Below are 24,364 nucleotides of genomic sequence, written 5' to 3'. Positions count from 1 at the left end.
AAATACATTTCATGCACATCATGTGTATCTCTCCCTCCCCCCCCTCCCTTAGTTACGCCACTGATGTGCGCATTCAAGGCATAAGAAGATGGCTCATCAACAACATGTTTCCAGTAGCGGCCTTAGAGGGTGGCAAGTGGGGCAACCACGCGATCGGAGATTTTATTGTCAACAACTTCGAAAACCAAATCAGTTCTAATAAACTAGGACTTGTTACTCAATATTTTCCCAGTATCTTTATGATACCAATTACCATTTAAGCTCTTGACATACATTTTTGGTTTCAAAATACCGTTCAGTTTCGTTAAAACTGCATCTTAAAATTATGAACTGCCGATTCTAAGAGGCTTTCATCGTTTAACAGTTCACCTTGGCATCAATAAAAACACGTAGGCGGAAGCAAGCAATCCAAATCGTTTATTTCTTATATAGCCTAAACATCGATGTCCAATCGAAATTTATTAGTAAAATGTGTAGTGATCGTTTAAACCTGTTTCGAACTTATGAAAAATTGTATATGAAAGAGTCATTTATAAGATTTGTAATAACATACATGTAACTTTGAAAAAATTGATTTTTGAAATACAATTTACTAAACAACTAGGCCTATACAATTTACTAAACAACTAGGCCTATACAATTAACTAAACAACTAGGCCTATACAATTTACTAAACAACTAGGCCTATACAATTTACTAAACAACTAGGCCTATACAATTTACTAACCAACTAGGCCTATACAATTTACTAAACAACTAGGCCTATACAATTTACTAAACAACTAGGCCTATACAATTTACTAAACAACTAGGCCTATACAATTTACTAACCAACTAGGCCTATACAATTTACTAAACAACTAGGCCTATACAATTTACTAAACAACTAGGCCTATACAATTTACTAAACAACTAGGCCTATACAATTTACTAAACAACTAGGCCTATACAATTTACTAAACAACTAAACAACTAGGCCTATACAATGTTTTCTTGACTTTCGTGGGGGATACGATTTAAGACCACGCGCGAAGGTCAAAGTTTATCGGTATTTAATTTCATATAGGCCTATACTACTTTTGCATATAAACAGTATCATATCCCCTCGAGATAACCATTCGCCATTCCATTAATTACTTTACATGATGGAAAGCGTGGTCGAGAGGCTAAGTGCGCTTGAACTTAGCTTGTCTTGGCTACCTAGAAGGGGCCCGAGGTTCGACACCCGACTCGGGCAGAGTTGCGTTTACTGAGCGCCTAAAGGCAGCACGGAAAACCAACTCCTTGAGACTACCATAATCTAAACCTTGAATTCGGAGACATGGCTTAATGCAACTCTCAATCATTGACCTTTTTTTTTTTGGTGTCATACAGAGAATCTTTATTAAAGCGTCACCTGCAAGGTGGAAAAAAATTGGAAGAAGCTGTGCCTTTAATGACAACAAAATCACTTTCAGAAATACGCTGGGAGTGCCGCCTCGAAAGTTCAAAAGCTCTACACTATCAGAACAGGATATTTCTTAGCGATAGTAGGCTAGATCAAGCAGTTAATCGAAAAAAATTCGAACATTTGGGATGCTTCAATTTTTGGATTTCTATGCAACTTGAAGAACCTACGATGATTTGAAGTGCTGCTGGAATTTGGACAAAATTTTACTTGTGTGCAGAATTGAAGATTTGATTGAAATGATTCCTGATAACATCAATGCAGCTCAAATTTTTCACATTTGGACCATCTTTTCCTAATTATTTGCTGCTGCATACAGAATTATTGTGACAATTCCGGTGTCTTTTGCGAGCGCGGAAAGAAGCTTTTCAAAGATGAAACTTATCAAAAACTTTTAACGATCAACTATCTCGCAAACCATACAATGCAGTTTAGCTATTTTGTCAATCGAAAGGGAACTTGCATCAAAATCGGAATACAACGACCTTATCAACCAGTTTGCACAGCTAAAAGCCAGAAAAGTAGAGTGTCGTGACTGAATCGTCTAAGAAACTACTTGGTAGGCCGCTAAGTGTTAGTTTTATTGCAAGTGCTCTGGTTCTCTTCAGTAATTTATAGCTACTTTCCGAAATTATTATTATCTAGTTTGAGGGTTTGTCATGCAAAATGTTCCTGAATAATTAATTACGTCATGCAAAATCTTTCGTGCAGAACAATTACAATACAGAATTCAATGTAGGCCTACTTGAGTGGCTAATATTAGACCAAAAGTACCAACGTACTGTTCTCTGTTTTGTAACAAAAATAAGGCCCACAGCGTTAGAGGCGGACATACTGTAATTTTACATTACAGCGTTAGAGACTTCATTAGTCCGTTAGCAAGATGTGGTACGGTTTTTATATATAGTCTATCCTTACGACTCAGGGCCCCGCACATAACGCTCGCCAAGGCTGCCCTTGCATGTTCCTTTTTTGTGTTGAATAGATTTTTCAGACTATAAAGTATGTAGAGAACTTACTTGTTAAGATGATTTGGAAGTTTATTTTTTATTTTAGATTTAAAGTAAAATTTAATAATAACAATAATAAACACTAAAAAATATTCTTACATTTCTTATTTGGAAAAATGAAAAAAAAAGATTAGCAGAGCGTGGTTTCGATCCACGGACCTCTGGGTTATGGGCCCAGCACGCTTCCGCTGCGCCACTCTGCTACTTATTAGTTAGGTAGTTTCTTTATATATAATAAAATTATAAAAACAAAACTACATTTTATGATATTTGGACTTTTACAAATATTATTTATAGATATAAATCGTTATAAACTACATCTATAGAAATCTAGATCTATTATATTTTTTTCTTTTTTTTTTTTAAATTTAAAATAAGAGATCTAATAAATATATTGAAAGGCATTAAATAAAAAAAAATGTTATTATTTTTTTTTAAAATCACAACCTTTTCCCTGAATAGTTGTTAACTTTTTAGACAAACCCATCAGACACTTCTAGTTTACAAAACAAATAAACAAATCAGTCAAATGGGGAAAATAAAGTAAATGAAAATTTAGTTCTAATATTATGTAGTCAATGTAGATCTACTATAATATACTACAATATAGTCTAGATCTAGATAGTTCTAGTAAGATATACAGTGACTGCCTTAGGCTTGATCATCAAAAAACATTTTTTTTAAATTGAGTTTGACAAGCTCTGACTGAGACTGAGAGTCAGTGAGAGTGAGTGAGACGACTGAGATTGAGAACATCATCACAATGAATTCACATGCCTTACATAATCATTCATAATCATGAATAAAATACTATATTCTGAAAGGCACATTCCTAGTCCCATATGCTAGGACAAATTTGTAAAAATACTCCTTCTTCCCTAGTGCTATTAGAGCATGGAATGGGTTGCCTGAGCTAGCCAGGAAAACCAGTGACTTGGCAGAATTCAAGTCATTGGTTAATATGCATGACTAAATGCATGACGCATGGGACGTAATCATCTTTTTTGAAGTAACGTCTGTATTATATAAGATAAGAATCATTATGATGATTATATATGATATAGATAGATTCTCTAGACTGTCAAGAGTCATAGATCTACATTATGTAGTACATAGTACATCCTAGAATGGCTAGATCTATTCAAAATACAAATCTAATAATAAGAAATAATTTTTTTTTTTATAAAAGTACTTTCAATTATAATGTCAACTCATTCAAATCTTGCTCTAAATCTGTATTTCTTTTTTCATCTGCCATGTCCCTTTTTGTAGACACTTCACATGCAGTCCATCTTTTTTCTGATAATAGCATCTTATTCTTAATCACAATGCATATTTTTTAAAATCATTATATGTATTGTTGTAACTCTCCCTTGCAAAGGTGCTTCCAGCAGTGCACTATTTGATCACTGAATATGGACAGGATGTTTAGATCTACATGACAAAAGGAGAGACTGGATTGCCCCCTAATTGGAAAAGAAAAAGAAGTCTTGGATTAGAACTAGGGTTGATCCACCTGGAGTAACAAAAGAAGCATCATCCAGCAAGGTGAGAAACAGTGTAGGTTCCCTCTCTCTGGCTGTCTGGTCAAGTTGTCTTGGGAAAATGTGGAATAATTGTTTTAGTGGCTGGAAGACATTGCATTTGGTTTGATAAGGCAACTGTTTTTGAGACAGCCAAAAGGTTTTAGAATGATGTAATGTGTAAACCTTATTGGAAAGTGAAGAGAGGCAGTGACAGTGAACCCTGCAGGCAAGAACTAGTAGATCTGAAAACCAGGACTGACATTATGTTGTTTGTGATTATCTCACATGTAATAAACATCATTCATCTTTACCTTGATCCATTGTTGAGTTGCCTCCCTTGGATTCATTAAAATATATTACACAACTCGATACCCACAATAGAAAGTGGCATTTCTTGACATCATTACATACCTTCCTAAAACCTAAATAAATAAGCTTTTACATTGTTGCATACCTACTGAAACCTAGATATGTTCTTACATTACACTAGCTGTTGATCTTGTGTTGTTCTTATCTTACACTAGGTGTTAAACTTGTTAAGCTGAATACATTTTTAGAATCTATGATATATTTGCAGGTTATTTTGTCCTAAACCCTTATTGGAATGACCTGCATTATAATGTCCCCCTCTCCCCACCCACTTCTGGCACTTTAATTTCAACAACTCTTTAGGATAAAGAAAACTTTTCTCTATTTATCCAAAAGAGCATTTTAACCTTTATACAATTTCTCATCCCTCCTTGCATGTACGGTATGCACTTGTCAGTTGTAGCCAAAACAATCTTTTACTACATTGAATAAGTAGCTGTTAGCTATGTGATGTTTATGTTTACTGAATCATTCCTTCCCCACCTTCTATTTGGGCTCAATGAATTCAGTAGTCCTTACATTTTTTCCTCCCATGAAACAGTTTAATCTTTTACTTTCACACTTTTCTTTGGCCAGTCAGTAGTAGCCATTAAGAATAACATATTTATATCTCTACATTGTTTGTTGTTATAGAACAGTCCCATTGGGGCACTCTTTTCGACAAATTATTATGAAATTTCTTTGGTTTGTAATTAATTCGGTATCTATTTTCTAGATTCTGCCATTTTCTATAGCTGTTGATATGTAGTTATGTTGATATGCAGCCGTACTGCATCATTACCCTTCCCTCTTACCACCCTCATTTTTATGCATTTTTGTACTTGTGAGTAATGCTTGTGAATTGATCTTGTTTGGTTTAGCTCTGTAATTGTCTTCAATGTCTTCCAAATTGATATTTTATATCTATATATATTACCTTTTTATATCTTTTCTAGGGAGACAAAGAGACCCATTTATTGAACTAAACTAGGACACTCTTTATAAATGTCAACAGAATTCTCTATTGTTACTGTTGTTTTACTTATTGCTGCAGGGATACTGGTAAAAGCATTACATTTATTTATCAAATTAATTAATACAAGTACTTAGCTGAAAATTATGAATTTTTTGTTTTTTAAAAATAAAGTTTTCTTTTCTTTTTTTCTTTACTCAAGGTTTTCTTGGTTTTGTTCTTGTTTGCCAAAAGACAAATATTTAGATTTGCTCTGAAATCAGCTAGGAAACCTCATGTGATTATAGGCGCAGATGTGCCAAAGGTGACTTTGAAAATATATTTGCTTCCTTACATTGTAAATATATATATATATGAAAAATAAATTGTATTAATCTTTTTTAAGTCTTCATTTTATCCATATGAGACATGTTTATATTTTTTCCTTTTTTTTTTCAGGCTTTGAGAGATAAAATTCATGCCTGTTTGAAAATGACAGAAGAAATTTATTATGAACCAACATTACTCTCTGAACAAGTGCAAAATGCAGCTTATTCTGGTATAAGGAATAGAACATGTTGTTTTGTTTTTTATTACATATGTATGTACATCCTTTAATATTTGTTTTTTATGGGGAGGGTAAAGAAGATTTAGAATGTGGAAAATGTGATGATTTGTTCAGCTAATGCATAATGTCAAAATCATTTATAAAGTAACAGTAAGAAAAACATGATTAACTTAAAGGTAATGGTTCTTAATGTGACATTTCGCATAAAGCCAATATTGCACTGTTGAGTATGTTTTTAAAGATTTGATTTTATCAAGTCTTAATTATTTTCCAGTAGGAGTAAAAGAAAGGTAGCTGTATGTCATGGTTAAGACAGAACACTAATCACTTGTATGTTGTTTAACTCGTTTCTCTCCTAATTGATGATGCCAACCTTGATTTAACCCCATTAAAGAAAATTGGTTTTTGGATTTATAAACTTTAAGTTATGTTGTGTTAAAAGAGAATTCATTTCTCTATAATTCGATACCAAATATAACATTTTCTGATATCAAAAACAAAAGTTATTGAAGTTTAATCATAACAGGATAGTGAAATACATACGAGCAAAATGAATAATGCTATCGGAACGAGGAAAATAATTACAGAGAGACAAAGAGTTAAGTGAACCAATATGCTTCATACACATACAGAACAGTTCACTCAGATTGTATTTTAATTCGATGAAACCTGTATTTACTTTACTCTCAATTTAAAAAATAAAAAAATAAATAATTTTACAATCTAATTGTTATAAAAAATACACCAGATTGGTGCTTATAGATCATGGATTGAAGGGTATAAGTATAGATATTAATTTATACAAATATCTCAACTGTTTCTAGCCAAATATGTCTAGGTTTAATGGTATTACATCTGAAAAAACATCAAACAGTTTGTTAAGTACACTACCTTTTTTCTCTCTGACTCACTTGTTTTTTTTAATAAGGTTGCATTTTAGTAACTACTTTTAATTATAAATTAACTGAATGTTGGTGGTTTGTTAAGAAATAAATTTTAAACATAAAACCACTTTTACTTTGCCACTATAAAACCTTTCCATACCCTTAGGAGGTAGTTGAACAGTTTCTCTTAATTTATGCTTAACTAACCCATAGCTGACACATTCTAATGCCAGTTAAGCATTATTCAAGATTCTGGGGCACAATAAGTCACATTGGTCAGGCAGCATTTTCCAAAATTATGCCAGATACAACCCACTTAGCATTTAATCTTATATATTGAACATGTACCTTTAAAAAAGCACTCATTAATTTAATAAGACATTTAAAAACTTACATACTTATTCAAAATAAATGTATGTTTTTTTTTATTTTAGTTGAAAACACATATTACTACAGAATGAAGGCTCTTGATGCTTTTTCCAATGCAGGTAAGTATGACTAATTAAACACAATTTTGTTTGGTTAACCATAAGCCTCAAACTTAAATCTGGCATAGTTTGGTAAAGTAAATTTTCATTTAGCTAAAATTAAATCTTTGTCTCTGGAATAATTCTCTACTTTCTGACAAAATTATCTGCTTTACCCATTTGTTATAATTAAACTCTTAAATATTTTGTTTGTGAAATAAAAAAATGTAAAATTCTATATTTATTGAAAATGAAATGCATACCTTTTATATGTAAAACAATAAATAAATATTGTAAAAAGAATTAATATGATTTTAAAAATGGAATTCAATGGCGATAGCCAAAATGTTTATTTTTAGTAACACATATCAATAATAGATCTTGAAAGTATTTTTAATGAATAAAAATATATAAATAATCAAATACAATAATATGGTCAAAGCAAGTAAAAAAAAATGCTGATGCTTAATCTATGGAAACAAGTTTAGATTAAGTTTAAGCAAATAAAAACCTTTAAGGAAGATAGAAATAAAACTAAATTCATCTTATGCTTGTCAGAAAGAAAACAATTGATGTCTGTAACTTGAATTTTTTTTTAAAATAGAAAATTGAACTTTTTCCTGAGTATATAAATTCTAATTGTTCTATTACAGTAACAACTCTTCAATTGAATGATCCTTTATTGCCTCACAGAGAAGCCAAACAGTCCATCCAGTTGTATCTTTTTTGTTTATGTCCCAGTGTTGTAGGAAATAAACAGTCCAAAATGATACAAAGTTTTGCTCAAATGTATATGCATGCAAGACATAGTCCTTTAGTAAGTATTTAAAAAATATTGTTACCATACACATTTAAATTTCTTTGATAAAGGCACCAAATATTTGTAAGATATACATATTTTCTTCAATACCTTCTAATTCAGTTTACACACACTTTTAGATGCAGTATGTAATTGGAGATTCACAGTAATCTGCTATTGGTTGACATATAAATTTTAAATTGATTTTTTTTTCATTCTTGAATGCTAAAAAAGTGAATAATTTATTTGGTTTTAAAAATATATATATTTATCAATACTTACATACGATGCACAAAAAATCTTGTTACTTATGAATTTGTCTCCATTTTATGCATTTTATAGATGGGTTTGTTTTTAAATGAAGTTATTGATTCAAATGTAAATGTAAAAATTATACAGCTTTCCATTATTAAACTCTTTTGTAACATATAATATACTATTAAATAAGCTTCTTTAATTAATGGCTAAATAATTTTTGATTGATATGGTTACATTCTTTTTTTTCTGGCATTACTTATAGGCTGAAAAAAAAAGGGGGGGGGGTCTAAAGGCTTTAACAGGTCATGTTTGCTGTCCCTATGTTTGAAATAAAAGAGATATCCCTTTAGGGGACCACATATGATCTGCCAACTGTCTATGTTCTTGGTCTTTTGGCTTGACTAGAATCTCCTTCAATGACAGGCCCATTTATAGTTATACATGAAAGACAGATCTGACTGTGTAACTCTTCTTCTTCTAGCCAGCTTTTTGCTGCTGAGCTGTGTAAGCTCTTTTGCAGACTGTGCCAAGGAAAAATAGTGTTCTGTTCTCTTCAGTTGTTCAGAGCTGCCATCAAAAGTATTGGTTATGTTGGGCTGTAGTGGTAGTAGTGTCTGCCCAAGGTGGATTAGAAAGGGGTATTCAAAGAGGATATGGTGTACGGTTTCATAAGGGTGGGTGCAGTGTCTACAAAAGGGTAGGTGTGTGGGATTTATTTTGTTAAGATGGAAATTTAACAGGGGTGTGTGTCTTGTTCTTAGTAGGGAGATTGTAGACTGCTCTTTGCGTGGGAAGAAGTTAATACTGTCCAGTTTGTCATTTCTTTGTACATAGCTCTGCCTGTGTTTCCTGATGCCCATTGGTTGAGCCGCTCCTCTTTGTGATAGTTGACTCAAATCACTTATCAGACTTGCATAATTTTGAAGAAAATAATATTTCCCAGGTATTTGGAGAAAAAGAGCTTGTGAAGTACATGGAGCTTTTAGAGAAAGTTTTAAGACTGTAAGTTAAACATCAAAATTATATTTACTTTTTATAGTAAATTTTGAAAGAAATAACCTATGCTATGTTTGTGTGTGTTTATTAAAAGTACTTTAGCAGGCTTAATTGTAAATATTTATTAAAATTTAGCTGTCAACTAATTATTTTGTGTGTTTACTATTAAATAGGTATGTGCTTTAAAATAAACACTTCCCTGTATGAAGGTATATAAATTAAAAGATGACTAAGATTGGTGACATCGTTTTGCGTGTAGATCTGTTTTGAATATTGACAGTTTCTGTATTTGTATGTACTGGCGTTTTTACGCTTTCATTTTCTTGTTCAAAAATATGTTTTATCATAATTTTAATCACTACTATTCAAAAGCATTTATAAAACATGTAACAGCTTTAAGTCCAAAACTGCTTACAAAAAATGTATCAAAGAGAAATATTGAGTCTTTTGTCAATATTTTTTTCCCCCTAGAATAAAAATGGACCAAAAAAGACGAAGTAAAAGCTTACAAACTGTTGACTTGGAAGTACAACTCAAGAAGGGCTCCAAAGGCTCTGAAACAACCACTAAAAGATATGAAAATATTTTAATGGAGGAAATAAGACACAAAGGAGGAGCACCATCTTTGGAGATGATGGATCGTCCTCCAGCGCACAGAGATATGTCCAGTGGATACAGCAGCACAGACAGGTCAAGTAGTCAAGGCAGTGCGGATAGGCTTCTAATGATTCATGATAAAAGAGTCTGAAATAAAAGTATATCACTGACTTTTTTGTCTGTTTCTGGGTGTATGGTAATACTTGATGTTGATGTATCAAGTTTGTATATCATAGTTATTGACTTGGCACTACATTTGTGTGCCTCCACATTTCCTGATGTGGCCTATAATAGCCCAGAATGTTTTGTTACAAGCTAGACATAGTATTTAGCTGGGCCTGTGTTCATTGCTGTATCTTTCATATTCTTCCTCTAGTTAGAGCCTGTGTAAATTTGTCATATCTTTTGGTTTGTTTCTTTTCTTGGCTATTATTGTGTTTTCAAAGATTCTCAGGCTCACAGTGCAGCACCATGATGTTTGGTTATTTGTTCCAGTCTCTCAAGCGGCAGAGTCTAGAGTGAAAACTTTTAAGGATACTTTGAAAGTGTCCTAGAATCATTTTCTTCATCTACCTTGAGATCTCTGTTTGTTAGCCGGTAAAAGTCTTTGAGTTGCAGGAATTTTTCATACTGCATGTGACCTGCCCATTGCAGCTTAGACTGAATCAAGATTTAATGTATACTTTAAACCTTTGTCATGTGGTGATGCATGATTGATTCCAAACATTTCTGGGCACTTTTGTTGTCATCATTATCATTGACTGTAAACATGGTAATCTTTAAATGTACATGTATTTATATCAAAGGATTTGACTGTGATAATTTCATATATTTCTTTTACAATGTAGTCTTTGAAATGAATTTTCCTGCAATAAGCTCCGTTGAGCATCTCTAGATTCTTGTCAAAATATCAGTAATACTTTCTGAAAATGATTTAGTGTTTACATTTATTTACAAGGGTTTATATACGCCAAAAAAACAATTTTGTCTTTTTCTCAATGTGGAGAAAATCTGTTCATAGTGGTCACATGAATAGGGCCAATACTTTGAGGATGTTAATTTTCAAGATATATTAAATGTCAAACTGTTCTCTTATAGTATTTTGTGGATAACTTTTTTGAAAGAACTTTGTTGATAGTGAATTTAGACTTACAGATTCAGTGGACTTCTTGCCTGGATCAGTAGCTTCCAATTGTCCTGAAACAAAAAGTTGTTGTTTTTAAGGTATGTTGCCACTTGTCTGATTACATTCTTTAAGACTTCTTTCTATGTTCTTTTTCATTCTTTTTTGCTGAGTTACAAAATAAAAGTTCCAGCCTTCTCTTTAAACAAGTAATCACTAGAACTACAAAGGTAGTAATAGAACATGCTCCTAAAATAGCAGCTGATTAGGGTTAAGCTTCATCATCTTTCATTTGCATTCCTCATGGAACATATGGCCTCATAAAGTAAAGTTCCCTTTCAGACCTTGCAATCTAAAGATGATGTTTAGGTCATCTGTTTCTATGGCCAATGCTTAAGGAGCAGGTTGTCATGTGGCCAATGGTCACATTATTTTAGCAACATTCACTGGGCTTTTCCTGAAAGTTCAGCAGAACAACCTCAATGCTTGGGACTGTATTTCATTAACTCTTTCTCTCCTAACTAGCAATACCAATGTTGATTCCACCAGAATGTGGTAACGGACAGAAAGAGTTAAGCTGTCCTAGAGCCATAAATTTGCATAGGGAGGCTGCTCCCAACTGTAGTAATCTTAGTATGTCTGTATGAGCTCCTCACTTAAGGATACCAAGTTTTCCAGAGATTTATTTGCTCACACAATGTTAATTTGTAACTCAAGTTAACTGATAGTTTCTCCATGCTGGAATGATTTAGAAATTTGCCTGAAATGGCTGTCCCACAATGACCTCTAATTTGGCAAATTGATGGTTCACTTATCTCTTATTATTATTTACTATGTTGCTATATTTTTTATTATTTTAGTTATTTATAATGTACATGTTAATGGTTAAAATTTGATAATAAAATCTAAAGTTTCAATTTATTGTTATGTTTTTTTATCATTATTTTGGCTGTTAGTCTCATTCAGCTAACTTTTTAATCTATTGACTAATGCTATTGCGTTTTAAGGAGCATAGGTTTATTTTGTGGGCACTTCACACTTGTAAGACAGATAACTATAGACCTTTGCTATGTTTTATTTATCAACAACCCAAGTAATTATATGGATCCCAGTAGAATAAGGAACATAATTCTAGGCATTATTCTTGGATTATAACATGGGTTTTTGTCATAGGTTGTTGGTACTAAACACTATTATGATTTAGCTGTCAATCCTATGGACTCTTTACTCTTTGTGAAGCTAAAAGGATAATTTTATCGGTTCAGATAAATGAAAATTCAGTTAGACTACAATGGTCCGCCTCAGCATTACACCTATAACAATATGGATCTAGAAACAAATACAAACAACTTATAAAAAAAAACACATGCACATGACTTCTATGTCCAATGAAGAAGATATACGGTATGATGCGTTTTTAATTGATCTATGCTTTGCCTGAAAAATTTAAACATTAACACATTGCTATCTATAAGCAGGTTTTTATAGTCAAGAGAGAAAATTTGAGAAGTAGGCCTACCTTTGAATATTTTGATAAACATTTTTATTAATTTAGAACAGCATTTAATTTCCAGTGAATTGTACACATTTTCATACAAGATACCCAGTAAATTATTCTTTACACAGAGAATTAGTCTTAGGCTACTCAAAAACATAATTACACTTGTTTTTATTATGATGTAATCCCTTTGGCTAATAAAAAAAAACAAATACAAACAATGTTAACAAATATTTGTTTTGACTGATAGCCAACTAAAAAAGAAAATTGCATAGACTAATTCTAAAAATAAACTGGCATTAGCTCCACAAAATATTGTTTTAGTCAAACACAATTTCTCAAGGAAATAAATGAGCCTGGTATTTTACTAAGAAAGTTTAATTTCCATTAATGATGGTGCATTTACTTGAACTATTATAAATGATTAGAAAGCCTAAATAATTTTGTTTTCTCCTCAAATATGTAGGTCAACAGATATTTGTCACAACCTGTTAACAGATATTACTTCCTAATTTCTGAATGCAATCATTGATTCTTTGTACATGTTTGTGTTTCAAAATTAAGGGCTTTCTGCATTATTTTACTTTTTTACCTTAATTTTAGGTTAATCTCTTTATACGTTTTTAATTGCAAAGTAAATCATCCAAATTCTTAACAATTACATCATATTGATAAAAAGAAAAATCACTGGGAAATGTTAAAATATTCATAAATGTGCATGCAAAACGAGTCAATTGTGATGAAAGTAAACATGCAAAAGAGAAAAGCACATTTTGTTTTAAATTTGAAAAGCTAATAATCCAATAAAGGAATTAACATTTATTTCAATTTGAACTGATTTATTATTACAATTTCAAAAATATTAATGGACATTGCCAAAACTATAAATGTAATAATAAAATTATAATTTTGCACAAGTAAGTAACTTTCTAAGCCTATAATGTCCATGAGTTCTTAACGTGAAAATTTTTACAAAGCAACCAGTAATGTCAAATTGCAATTTAATTTATAACAGTTTAACATTACAATGAAAAATCAAACCAAACATAATGCTTTAAAAAAGTATAATCAATGTAAAATACTTTATGTATAAATGTATTGCAATAACCAATTAATGATGTAAAAACTGACAAAAAGGTGCTTTTTTAAAAATAAAGTTCTACATTGCATCAACTGTAACTGGTTGAAGGATGTGGTATTGTGAAAGAGTCTGTGACAATATCACAATTAACAACTTTAAAATGGTCTTCAAATTCTCAAAACTTTTTGAGGAGCACTGTAAATGTAGAAAATAGACAAGAAAGGCTTATCTAGTAATCCGTAACTACAGGCTTACTATTGACAGGCATGAGCAAATTACTTTTAAAACTTCCTTGAAATGCAGGGGCGGGGGGAAGCCATTGGAAATCCTGGCCTAAGATATAGGCCAAGAGTCAAAGGCTGAGCAGCAAAAAGTTGATTAAAAGTAAAAAACTGACATTATAGATATATCACACTTATCTTGTGCTAAATGTTACAATAACATTTAGTACCGGTACCTAATACATTTCATCAAAAACAAATTAATTCAAAAATAATTTGAGATCCAGTGGAGTGCCCCCTGTATTCTCTAAGGATTGTCTGAATAGCTGAGCATGTTGCCAGGCATTCTGCCCTTGACCACCTTGTAACACTGCAGTGACAGTCAGGGTCTGGCACCCATGCACATCAATTGTTATCATGTTTTGCAAGGATGATCCTAAAATAAAACAAATCTTTTTTTTAAGTTATAAATTTAAAAAAAAGATAATTTAAAGAAATAAAACCAAAAAAAAATTTTTTAACTTAAAAATTATTGAAAATCTTGGCCACAGCTAAGTAATTGTTCTTTAAATCCAAGGTTTAAATATTTCAAGAAGAAACTAAATCAAAAAGCTTGTAATAAGTAAAAAATAAAAAAAATTACTTAAAAAAAAACAACCAACAAACAAACTAAGCTTATATGAAGTGTAATTGTATACATTTTTTGAACCAATTATGTAATTAATTTTTAATAGATTTAAACGAATCATAATAATTTTTTGCAATTAGAATCATTTTTATCAATTGTTTTTGTTAAGCATTTTTATATGTTTAGCATGTTCATGTGCTATGGTCCAATCACTTGTGTAGACCAGTTGGGGAGGGGGGTGGCTGGGGAAAAGTTTCTGTGCAGGCTTTGGAAAAGCTATTTAACAAAAATTGCTTGAGTCTGAATTCAAAATTGAGGGCTCAAGCCTCCATGATGGAAGGGCATTGCGCTAGCCACCGAACTAGCCAAATAGTTATGAAAATAGAAGGTTAGATTTTAATTTATAGTTGACAACCTAATCCTTTACACAAGGCTTTTCTCCCCTTAGGTGGGTACTGTCTCTAGATAAAAAAAAAATTATTAAATTACGACTAATTGATTGGTCCAAAGATGGGAAGTGGGAGAAATAACGTATATATATACAGGATTCCATACAGACAGAATTGATGTAAGCTTTGTAAAAATTAAGCCAATGAGTTCATGTCGCTAAGAAAATACAAAGTAGTGTAGAAAGCATGCTAAAAAGGGTGGACTACTGATCAATACTTTGTATACTAAGGCAAATAATCATGAGACAATTTGTCTAGTTAATGCAACCTTTAAAAAAAAGGAAACTATTTGGACCATGTAAAAACAATTGATGCTACCAAAAATTTGACTTTAAAATGTCTCGACTAACTTTATAAAAACTGAAAAGAGTTAAATGAACATACCAATCTTTTGAAATGCAAAATTTTTTAAAAAAAGGTCTTATACTTGCATGAACTAGAAAATGTCAGAAGATAATATTTTATGATTAATTAAGAGATAAACATGAGGGGCATGGTGGCTGATTAAAAGCTTGGCTTCCTAACCAAGTGGAGTTTTGAATTTTGTGATCCTGAGTCCACCCTATTGGGTACTTGACATTAGTTGGGGAAATGTAAAGACAGTTGATCACTGTGTTGGCCACATGACACCCTCATTAATAGTAGGCCACAGAACCAGATGACCTTCACATCATTAGCTTCATATATTACAATGTCTGAAAGGGCTACTTAAGAGAAAAACATGCTTTTGGAATTGACTAGGACAATGCTGAGAAAATTGAGAGAAATTTTGAGAATGCTGGCATGCAAAAGACTATTTAACTACTGTCTTCTTTTCATATAATCAGTGATATGGCACCTGAAGTTTAAACTGCAGGGCTAATATTCCTGAATCAAGACTTCAGAAATTTAGATTTTCAATTATAATTGGTAGATGATTATGATAGTGTTAGAATATTGAACGTTACTTGGGGAAAGTATAACAGGTTTGTCACCTAGTGAGGACCAAACAATAATCTTGTAAAACATAGATAAAAGTGGTGAAAAATACAATCAATGGCTTCAACTGTCTTAAAAGACATTTGGATATTTCTTTATTAAATGTTGCACATGTTAAAGATAATAAAAGTATGCACTAGCAAAGTTTTTCTTTTTTCTCACCAGTGTGCATAAAACACATTTCTCCTGCACAGATTCTCCAGTTTACTGCACCAGTTTCAAACACAGCAGATTCTGCTTTGAATTCCACTTTACTAATTCTTAGATCTGTACCTAATGAAATAAAATTCATAGAATAGTTTTATTGGGTTAAAATTAAACCTAATAGCCTGGTCTATTAGGGAGATTCTGTAAAAGAAAGTTACTTTTTTGTACCTGTTATATCAAATTTCCAAACTATTTCTCCATAAGCAGATTCCTCATGCCGAGTCAAATATACCATTTTCCAATCATATTCTTCTTTACGAAAAATATCTTGGTTAGTAAAAACACATGTCTGCCATCCTTCATATTCTTGATTTCCAGAAGATAAACGGACATATTTATCAGTTGCACAGTTATAAACTATATGAATCATTTCACATTCTCGTTCTGCTTCAGTTGGAATAAAAACAAAATTATTTTGTACTTGTGATTGCTGTGATGCACTAGCCCCAAGTTCACCACGAGCTTCCCTCCATGCAACAGAACCAGTTGTACGACCAGGAAGAGCTTCAGCTGTATCATTCTTCTTTGTAATGAACTCTGTTAATTCACATATAAGTCTTTGCCAAAGTTCTTGCTGCCTTTCTTGGGAAAGTCTTGATATTTCTCTCTTCCATAGCTGATGAACTGCTCTTCGCAACCAAGATTCTCGGCAAAGTGTTCGCCTAGCAAGAATTTCATTGTGTTTAGCAGAGTAGCGCCATGTAACATCCTGGATTTCATCTTTGGAGACAGCAATTACAAAGGTAAGTTTTTTACCCCAACCACTTTCATATAAAAGTGGTTTATCACAAACATTTTCACATGCATCACAGTGAAGCCAACGAGACTGCGAGTTTGAATACACTTCTGTCCAGACATGATCTGTCCAGTCCATAACATATCTTGCTTCAAAATCAAGTGATCTACAGCACAAAGTGAAGCAATCAGCCCACTCACCACATCGACCACACCTTGACGTCAACAGTTTCTCTGCATCTGTATACCTTGGAAATCTGTTCACATGATTACATGAACTACACAAGTGGGACTCTACCCTTCTAGCCCCCCATTGTAGATCATCAGGAGTTGGGGTTAAGTAACCAGTGTTTTGAGTTGAACCATGGCACCGCTCACATGGTAATGTGTCCACCCATTTAAAAAATGAAGTCTTGAACCAGTTGAGTAAAGACAGCAACAGAAAATCTTTCATCTGCCAAGTAGATTGTGCTCTGGATCTTGTGTCATATCTTTGCTTTGCATTTACTTCAAGTTGATTGACTGGAATGATGTCTCTTACTTTCTGTTGCAAAGCTTGATTCTCATAGCGTTTGACTCGCCTTAGTCCATCTTCCATGCGTGTCAAGAATTCAGCTTCTGATACCTGTGCAAAAATCAATTATAAATCTTAAAATTGTAATATGTTGAAATGTTAACTTTATTTTGCATTTTTTCTGTACATTAAAATATCAATTTTATATTTTATTTTAATAAACAAATAAATAAATAAATAAATAAATAAATATATATATATAAAGGTTTACATGTAATTTATCTATACTATAAAAAAAAAATCAGAGATTAAGACTTGCAGCAACACATTTTAACTATTTTTCTATTCTAGTATTTGGTTGTAGTGTGCTAAGTGATTTCCTGCATTTTCATTCTAAAGAAATGCATTCTCCAGTTGTCTATCCTAACTACAGCACACAATTTATCACAGTAAAAAGAGAGAAATTCAAGACCAAAAAAAAAAAAAAAGGGGAGCAGGATGATTGGTTTAAGATGCAATCATGGACCAATGTTGAAATGAGAGATGATTGAAGCATATACAATGTATTTAATCAATGTTAGATCAGAATGATGGTAAGGAACTTAAGATACACATTTCGGGAGAAATTCAGATAATTTTTGTATGAGAAAAATAGGAAAAGCTTTGCTTCCGACTTTTGAAAGGTAACAAAACATCAAACTTAAGTATTTTGACATAAAACAGTGGGGTATTCCTAATGAGGTAAGTGTTTGCAAAACGAAAATGCTCTGCCTGTATGAAATTTAGCATGATGAAAACAGATTTCAAAAGTACCAGAGCAATATAATCGAATATCTGATCTTAAAATAATATAGTTTTACAAAACAACTAATTTCACTAAAATAACAATACGAGAGAAACTATAGAAGAAATGACTGCTTTAACTCCTCTCCAACCTCCAGTTAACACATCACGCACTCAATATCATAAAATTACATACAAGGTAAGATGAAGCTGGACGGGATACAGTCACAAGAGTTTGAGATGTTGATGCGGAAGCACCTGCTTCCTCTACTCTTTGACTATTCCTACTCACAAAACTTGTGGGTTGCATTTTCCTCTGCAATTTTTCTCGTTGCTTATGAAGATTATTTTTAATAGTTTCTAAAATTTGCAAGCTGGCATTAGATGGAAATACTAAACACTCCCCATCCTGAAAAAAAAAATAAGCAACCTTTTTTAACAGGAAACAAAAAACATTTAGATTAGACACAAGTTAATGAGCTTTTTTTTTTTTTGAAAGAAGCAAATACTCGAGAGTTAATTAAAGCAGACACAGTCAAATATACATGAAAAAGATACGGTCTGCAAGCTTTTTCGGTGCACAGACCAAAGTTTGGAACTCAAGCCCCATTGATCTCAGACAGACAACATGCTACACTACTTTCAAGAAGAACATTACCTGTTTAAAACTTTTTTAGATTAGTTTGTCAATTTAGCTCTCATGTTTGTGTTTGTAATGTTAACACAGCACATTGAGCCTGCATTTTGTTTGTTAACAGCACTTTATTAATAAAATTATTATTATTATTAACAAAAATATGATTTGATATTAGTATCAATTTTTTTAAATAAAAGGTTTCGAAAAGATATAGAATTTAGTTTTTTATATTTATGTTTTATATTTATATATATATAAATATTTATATTCCATTTATAGACATTTATACACATCATCAAATTATTTTTCATAGAGCCTTGTTTCGATATCATTGCAAAATTAATACTGCATATATATTGTTATAAACCTGGTGGTGGCACAAATGGGTTTAGTGGTGTGTGTGTAGTCAGCCGACGCAAATCGCCCCAGGCCAGCGCTAGAAGAGCGGTCAACCGTGACGAGTTATGACGGTCAGCCGAGTCGAGTGTCAACAGGACGGTTAGGGAAGGATCGACGCCGTGAACTGAGCTCAGGGGCGTCACGAGAGTTGTAGTCATCTGACCACCTAGAAACATCGAGCGGCGTTCTGTCCGGTTCGAGAAGGCCAGTAGGGACCCTATATAAGAGTGGAGGTGTCGCAGTCAAGACGGTTCAGAAAGGAGGTTCACGACAAGAGTTCAGAACACGGTCGACTACAGCACAGTTCAACAGAGTGGTTCTGTACGGAGCATTACGATTGTTCAGTGCGGAGTACTATCAAGTACAGTTGAGACGAACGGCGTCTTGATCTTGGTCTGTGATCGAGTCCGACACAACGAGCCTAGTGTGTGAAGTCAGTCCTGAACTGTTGAACCCAGTGCAAGCCCGGAACGAGACGGAGAGGCCAGTGCAAGAGTTGATACGGCGGTACTGTGTTATCGGAGAGATATTTGTACAGTCTTGTGTTACATGCTCCCAATTTGACATTTTATAGTCACTAAACTTGGAAACTGCCACTGGATTCATTGCATATGATCTGACAATGTATCATCAATCAAATCCCACTGCATCAATAAGATCTACAGTAACAATCATTTAAATCATTAGATCTATAAATTTATGTCAAAATATGTGTATTGTATACTATAGATAAGTATTGTCTATAGACAGTATAATATAAGTAGTAATAGACATAGTGACTATAATAGTCTAAGTCTAGGTGTAGATTTACAATTTAATAATAAGGTTATAAGGCTTTATACTTTATAGTAGTTTATAGTCATCATCCTACATGGCATTTGTCACTGAACTAGTCTATATATCTAACAATATAGACCCAAGTAGATCTACATAGAGTATAGAGGTAATTTAGCTATATTAGATTCTACATTAATCTACATCTATTATTATTAAGCTATTATTTATTATTAAATGAGTAATTTTACGGATACCTCACCTCAGCTTCCTGAAATCCCATTTCAAACAAACACTCCATTCCACCAGAAACATTTAATAATTTGTTTTGTATGGTAGGGTTGGAGATTCGAATGCGCCTGTATTTTGATTCAGTTGGGTTCTCTAAAATGTTCACGGCAAACTTTATCAGGATATTGGATGCAGTCATAAAATTATCAACAGAATTTTCATTTACCATTTGGCTAATGCTATCAGCTGTGGGTGCCATTTTGAGACTTTTCTCTACTTTAGATCTAGAAGATCTAATCTAGATTACATACCTATATATAATATAATTATAATACAATAACTGTATATTACTGTATAGAATAGACCTATGTCAGGGGCGGACTGGCTATATGGGCAAACGGGCAAATGCCCGGTGGGCCAGTACCTAATGGGCCGGTCTGCTCGCGACCAAAGAAAAAAAATTAAATGCAGACTACTTTAAAAAAAAAGTGACAGCAGCAAGATACAAAGGCCCGAACACGTTTTCTTGTTTTTTTTTTTTTTTTTTAAATTCTTATTACAATTAATTTTGTTTGAAATTCAACAAGAATATCAACAAAAAAAAAAAAACATTATACACTGTACGTATTACATGGGCGTAGCCAGGATTTTTTTCGGGGGAGGGGGTGTTTTGGGCCCCCCCCCCCCCGGCGAATTTTTTAAAATATGTATTTATGTGTGTATGTGTGTACATAATCTTTATTGCATTCTGACTCTTCATTCTTTCGAAAGACGTTTATTGTGCCCTAGAATAGGTTCTTCCATGAGTTAGTGGAAAAATTGTAGGTTCCCCGCGAATACTAGCAAGGGGGTCTGGGGGAGAGCTAGGAGCTCCCCCAGCGCGGGGCGAAGCCCCGCCGCCAAGCACTATTTCTGATATTGAAAGCCAACAAAATGCATATTCTGAGGTATCTACAGTGCATTTTCCTGCTATTAAAAAGTTTTATTTCAAAAACCTAATGTGCTATTCTTACTGACTTAGACCCTCCCGCGCCGTTTGGCGCATTAGCCGTCAAGCTGTTTCCATAAAATTGTAGATTCCCTGCCATTACTAGCAATGGGGTGTGGGGAGCGCTAGCGCGGGGCGAAGCCCCGCCGCCAAGCACTATTTCTGGTATTGAAAGCCAACAAAATGCATATTCTGAGGTATCTACAGTGCATTTTGCTGCTATTAAAAAGTTTTATTTCAAAAACCTAATCTGCTATTCTTACTGACTTAGACCCTACCGCGCCGTTCGGAGCATTTGTCGTCAAGCTGTTTCCATAAAATGTCTGAAGCCTCTTCCCACCTGCCATGAGGACCTCAATGAATGAGTGGCGTCAAGTTGTACTAGGATATCATTGCAACTCTTCTTATGCGTAATTCATTTTGTCGGAGAACATGTCCCGCAAACCTCATGCGTCGCTCTCTCACAATCTTACTAAAGGGTCGACTCCCAGTTCGGCATAGGATTTCCTTGATTTAAACCCGATCTCTATAACGGACTTCTAAAATCTGTCTTAGCCATCTTTGTTGAGCCACTGTACATTTAGTATTATTCAATTTCGGCAGATGACTATTCACTGCAGTTTATTAAGGGAGCCCTGCCACTGGTAAAAATGTGTAACCACTCTTGAATACGCTCTTGGAATTAAGTGACTGTAGTTTGCTTTAGATTTTATATCGAAAAGAGAAGTTTCATCGTCAAAATCATCTGTTGGGGGTTTTCCACCTCAAAATGCTCTGTAGGGGGGATCTTAAACTCAAAACCATCTGGAGGGGTTTTAAACTTAAAAAAAACGCCATCTGTAGAAGAGGGGTTTAAACTCAAAACCCCCGATTGGATTGGCTACGCTCAAATAATTTTAGTGTGTATTTGCTTTTTTTTATATTGAAGATGTATTTTTAGCACCAAACCCCTCTGAATGGGGGTTTAAACTCGAAACCCATTTTGGCAACGCTCATAGCATTTTGAGTGCGTAATTTGCTTTTTTTCTTACACTGAAGATGTATTTTCTAGCCTCAAACCCCCCTGGCGGGGGGTTTAAACTCAAAACCCCTTTGACTGCGTTCATAGATTTTAGTGTGAGTAATTTGCTTTTATTTATATTGAAGAGGTACTTTTTAGCTTCAAACTCCACTGGAGGGGAGTTTAATCTCAAAACCCCTTTGACTACACACAAAACATTTTGAGTGTATAATTTGCTTTGTTTTTATTATTAAAGAGGTATTTTTTTACCTTCAATCCCCGCTGAAGTGGGGTTTAAACTAAAAACTAAGTCAAAACCCATTTAGCTACGCTCATAACATTTTGAGTGCGTAATTAACTTTTTTTTATATTGAAGAGGGGGTTTATCGTAAATTTTGGAGGGGGTTTTAAAATCAAAATCTCCCTTAACTGTGCTCTTGGAATTAGGGAATTTTCTTTGCATTTTTGTTTTGTTTTGTTTTATAGAAGAGGGGGGGGGGGTTAACTGCAAAACCCCAAGTAGGGGGTTTTAAACTATAAACCCCTGGTTGGGGTTTTTAAACTCGAACCCCCCTGGTAGGGGGGTTTAAACTCAAAACCCCCTGGTAAGGGGTTTTGAACTCAAAACCCCATTGGTTGTGCTGGGGCAATTGATGGTTTAGTATTAAAATCTACCTAAAATAAACAAAATCAAAACAAAAAATCATTCACTAAATTCCGATCCCCCCCCAAGGGGGGGATTTCATTTCGGGGGGGGGTGAACCCCAACCCCCCCTCCCTGGCTACGCCCATGACGTATTATCATTTGCAAAACATTAGACAGTACTTTCTGCTATGCACGAGCGGCATGGACTGCTTTGATGTCTTCGAGGTTGTGTTTGGCCTAATCATTTTGCTGGTCGGCATGGGCCTTTAATGGCACTCCCATTTTTACCTTCCCTCCCCCGTCTTTGGTTCCAATGAAATTTAAAAAATAAAAAGATAGGCGCGACAATTAGCTCTAACAATATTTAATAGAAATTAACTTTAATACATACAGACAGCCGCGAAATTGCAAACCACCCAACTTATTCACAGCTCAATATGGGTATAAAACTCTACTTTCTGCGATTTGAAAAGAAAAAGTAACATTCTTTTTTGTTTATTTTTAATAACATAGATCTAAAAATACTACACTTAAGGCTTAAAAAAAATATTTAATCTAGATCTAAATCAATTTTTATACTATTGTTACAAATGAACAATGACAAGTAGAGTTCAACGTGTGACCCCAGCGAGATGACACAGCAGCCAGTGTTCTCTGGAATCTACGCGTATAAACAAAGACAGGATGTGAGGTGTCCTCACGTGTTATTCCAGAGGACGAACAGATCTAAGAAGGGGGCAGTGTTACGAATGAACAGTGAACAATGGACATCGGCGAGATGACACTGCAGCAGGTGTTCTCTGGAATCGACACGTATAAACAACGACAGGATGTGACGTTTCCTCCCGTGTTGTTCCAGAGGATACTAGCAGTGTTTGTGCAACTTTGGAGAAGCGATTAGGGACTCTATATAAGCCAGAGAGCTAATGTGAAAGTCAGTCGTGAGTAAGTCGTTACAGTCGATACAGACGATGTAAGACGTGTGCGACTTTAGTGGAAGAGAAATGTGTACGACTCGATGCAAGTTAACTAGGGTAGAGTTAACTGGAGTGGACTACTGTCGTTAAAGTCTATACAGCAAACTACAGTGGACTTGAGCCGCTACAGTCGATACAGTCGATGTAAGACGTGTGCGGCTCTGATTCGATAGACTTGAGTACGACTTGGTTCAGCTTTGGGAGACCTGGAGCGACACTGGGAAGTGTGTCGTTGGTCTGTTCTGTGGAATACGGCTCGATGCAAGTTGAGAAGAGATGAATTGCAACGAAGTGAAGACATGAATTGCAACGAAGTATAGCTAACTGTAAACTGACAGATATTGTACAGTCTTCTACGCTACATGTTACAGTGACGAATTGTTAGAGTTAATAGTCATTAAAGTTATATGAAACTGAAAGTTGAGTCGTCAAGTTCTTTGCAGTGTTTTTATTTGTGTGCCTACTAATAGATTTAGCCAGAAGATTCAGAAATACGTAACACTATTATAATTAATGGCAAACTTATGCTTAGTATGAAGTCATTGATGATGAAAATTATTACAATAATTTATATAGGGCTGTCACATCCGATATTTAATGAAAGAAGACTTATATTTTAAATAATGGGTCATGGTATATTCAT

General features: G+C 33.7%; 2 protein-coding genes and 1 non-coding gene across 3 annotated transcripts; 1 reads left to right on the top strand and 2 right to left on the bottom strand.

Annotated features, from left to right (window-relative positions):
- Positions 1-2,588: 2,588 nt before the first annotated feature.
- On the bottom strand, positions 2,589-2,660 carry Trnam-cau (transfer RNA methionine (anticodon CAU)). The gene has a single exon. It is a non-coding gene; the product is annotated as a tRNA-Met (tRNA).
- A 250-nt stretch (positions 2,661-2,910) lies between these two features.
- On the top strand, positions 2,911-11,892 carry LOC106074994 (protein C1orf43 homolog). The gene is made up of 9 exons (XM_056008643.1): positions 2,911-3,000; positions 3,839-4,005; positions 5,288-5,393; positions 5,507-5,608; positions 5,743-5,842; positions 7,170-7,223; positions 7,856-8,019; positions 9,203-9,261; positions 9,727-11,892. Exons 3-9 carry the CDS (start codon positions 5,337-5,339, stop codon positions 10,001-10,003), a joined length of 813 nt encoding a protein of 270 aa, XP_055864618.1. The 5' UTR covers positions 2,911-3,000; positions 3,839-4,005; positions 5,288-5,336; the 3' UTR covers positions 10,004-11,892.
- Positions 11,893-13,439: 1,547 nt separating this feature from the next.
- LOC106074985 (peptide-N(4)-(N-acetyl-beta-glucosaminyl)asparagine amidase-like) lies at positions 13,440-20,395 on the bottom strand. Its single transcript, XM_056008636.1, has 5 exons — positions 20,142-20,395; positions 18,266-18,478; positions 16,206-17,397; positions 15,993-16,103; positions 13,440-14,211 (listed from the first exon to the last, which is right to left on the bottom strand). The coding sequence occupies exons 1-5, from the start codon at positions 20,367-20,369 to the stop codon at positions 14,036-14,038; spliced, it is 1,920 nt and encodes a 639-aa protein (XP_055864611.1). The 5' UTR covers positions 20,370-20,395; the 3' UTR covers positions 13,440-14,035.
- Positions 20,396-24,364: the final 3,969 nt, after the last annotated feature.

The sequence above is a fragment of the Biomphalaria glabrata genome, chromosome 1 (assembly GCF_947242115.1).
Source record: "Biomphalaria glabrata chromosome 1, xgBioGlab47.1, whole genome shotgun sequence".
Classification (NCBI taxonomy): Eukaryota; Metazoa; Mollusca; class Gastropoda; family Planorbidae; genus Biomphalaria; species Biomphalaria glabrata.
This window is presented reverse-complemented; position numbering and strand designations above follow the sequence as displayed.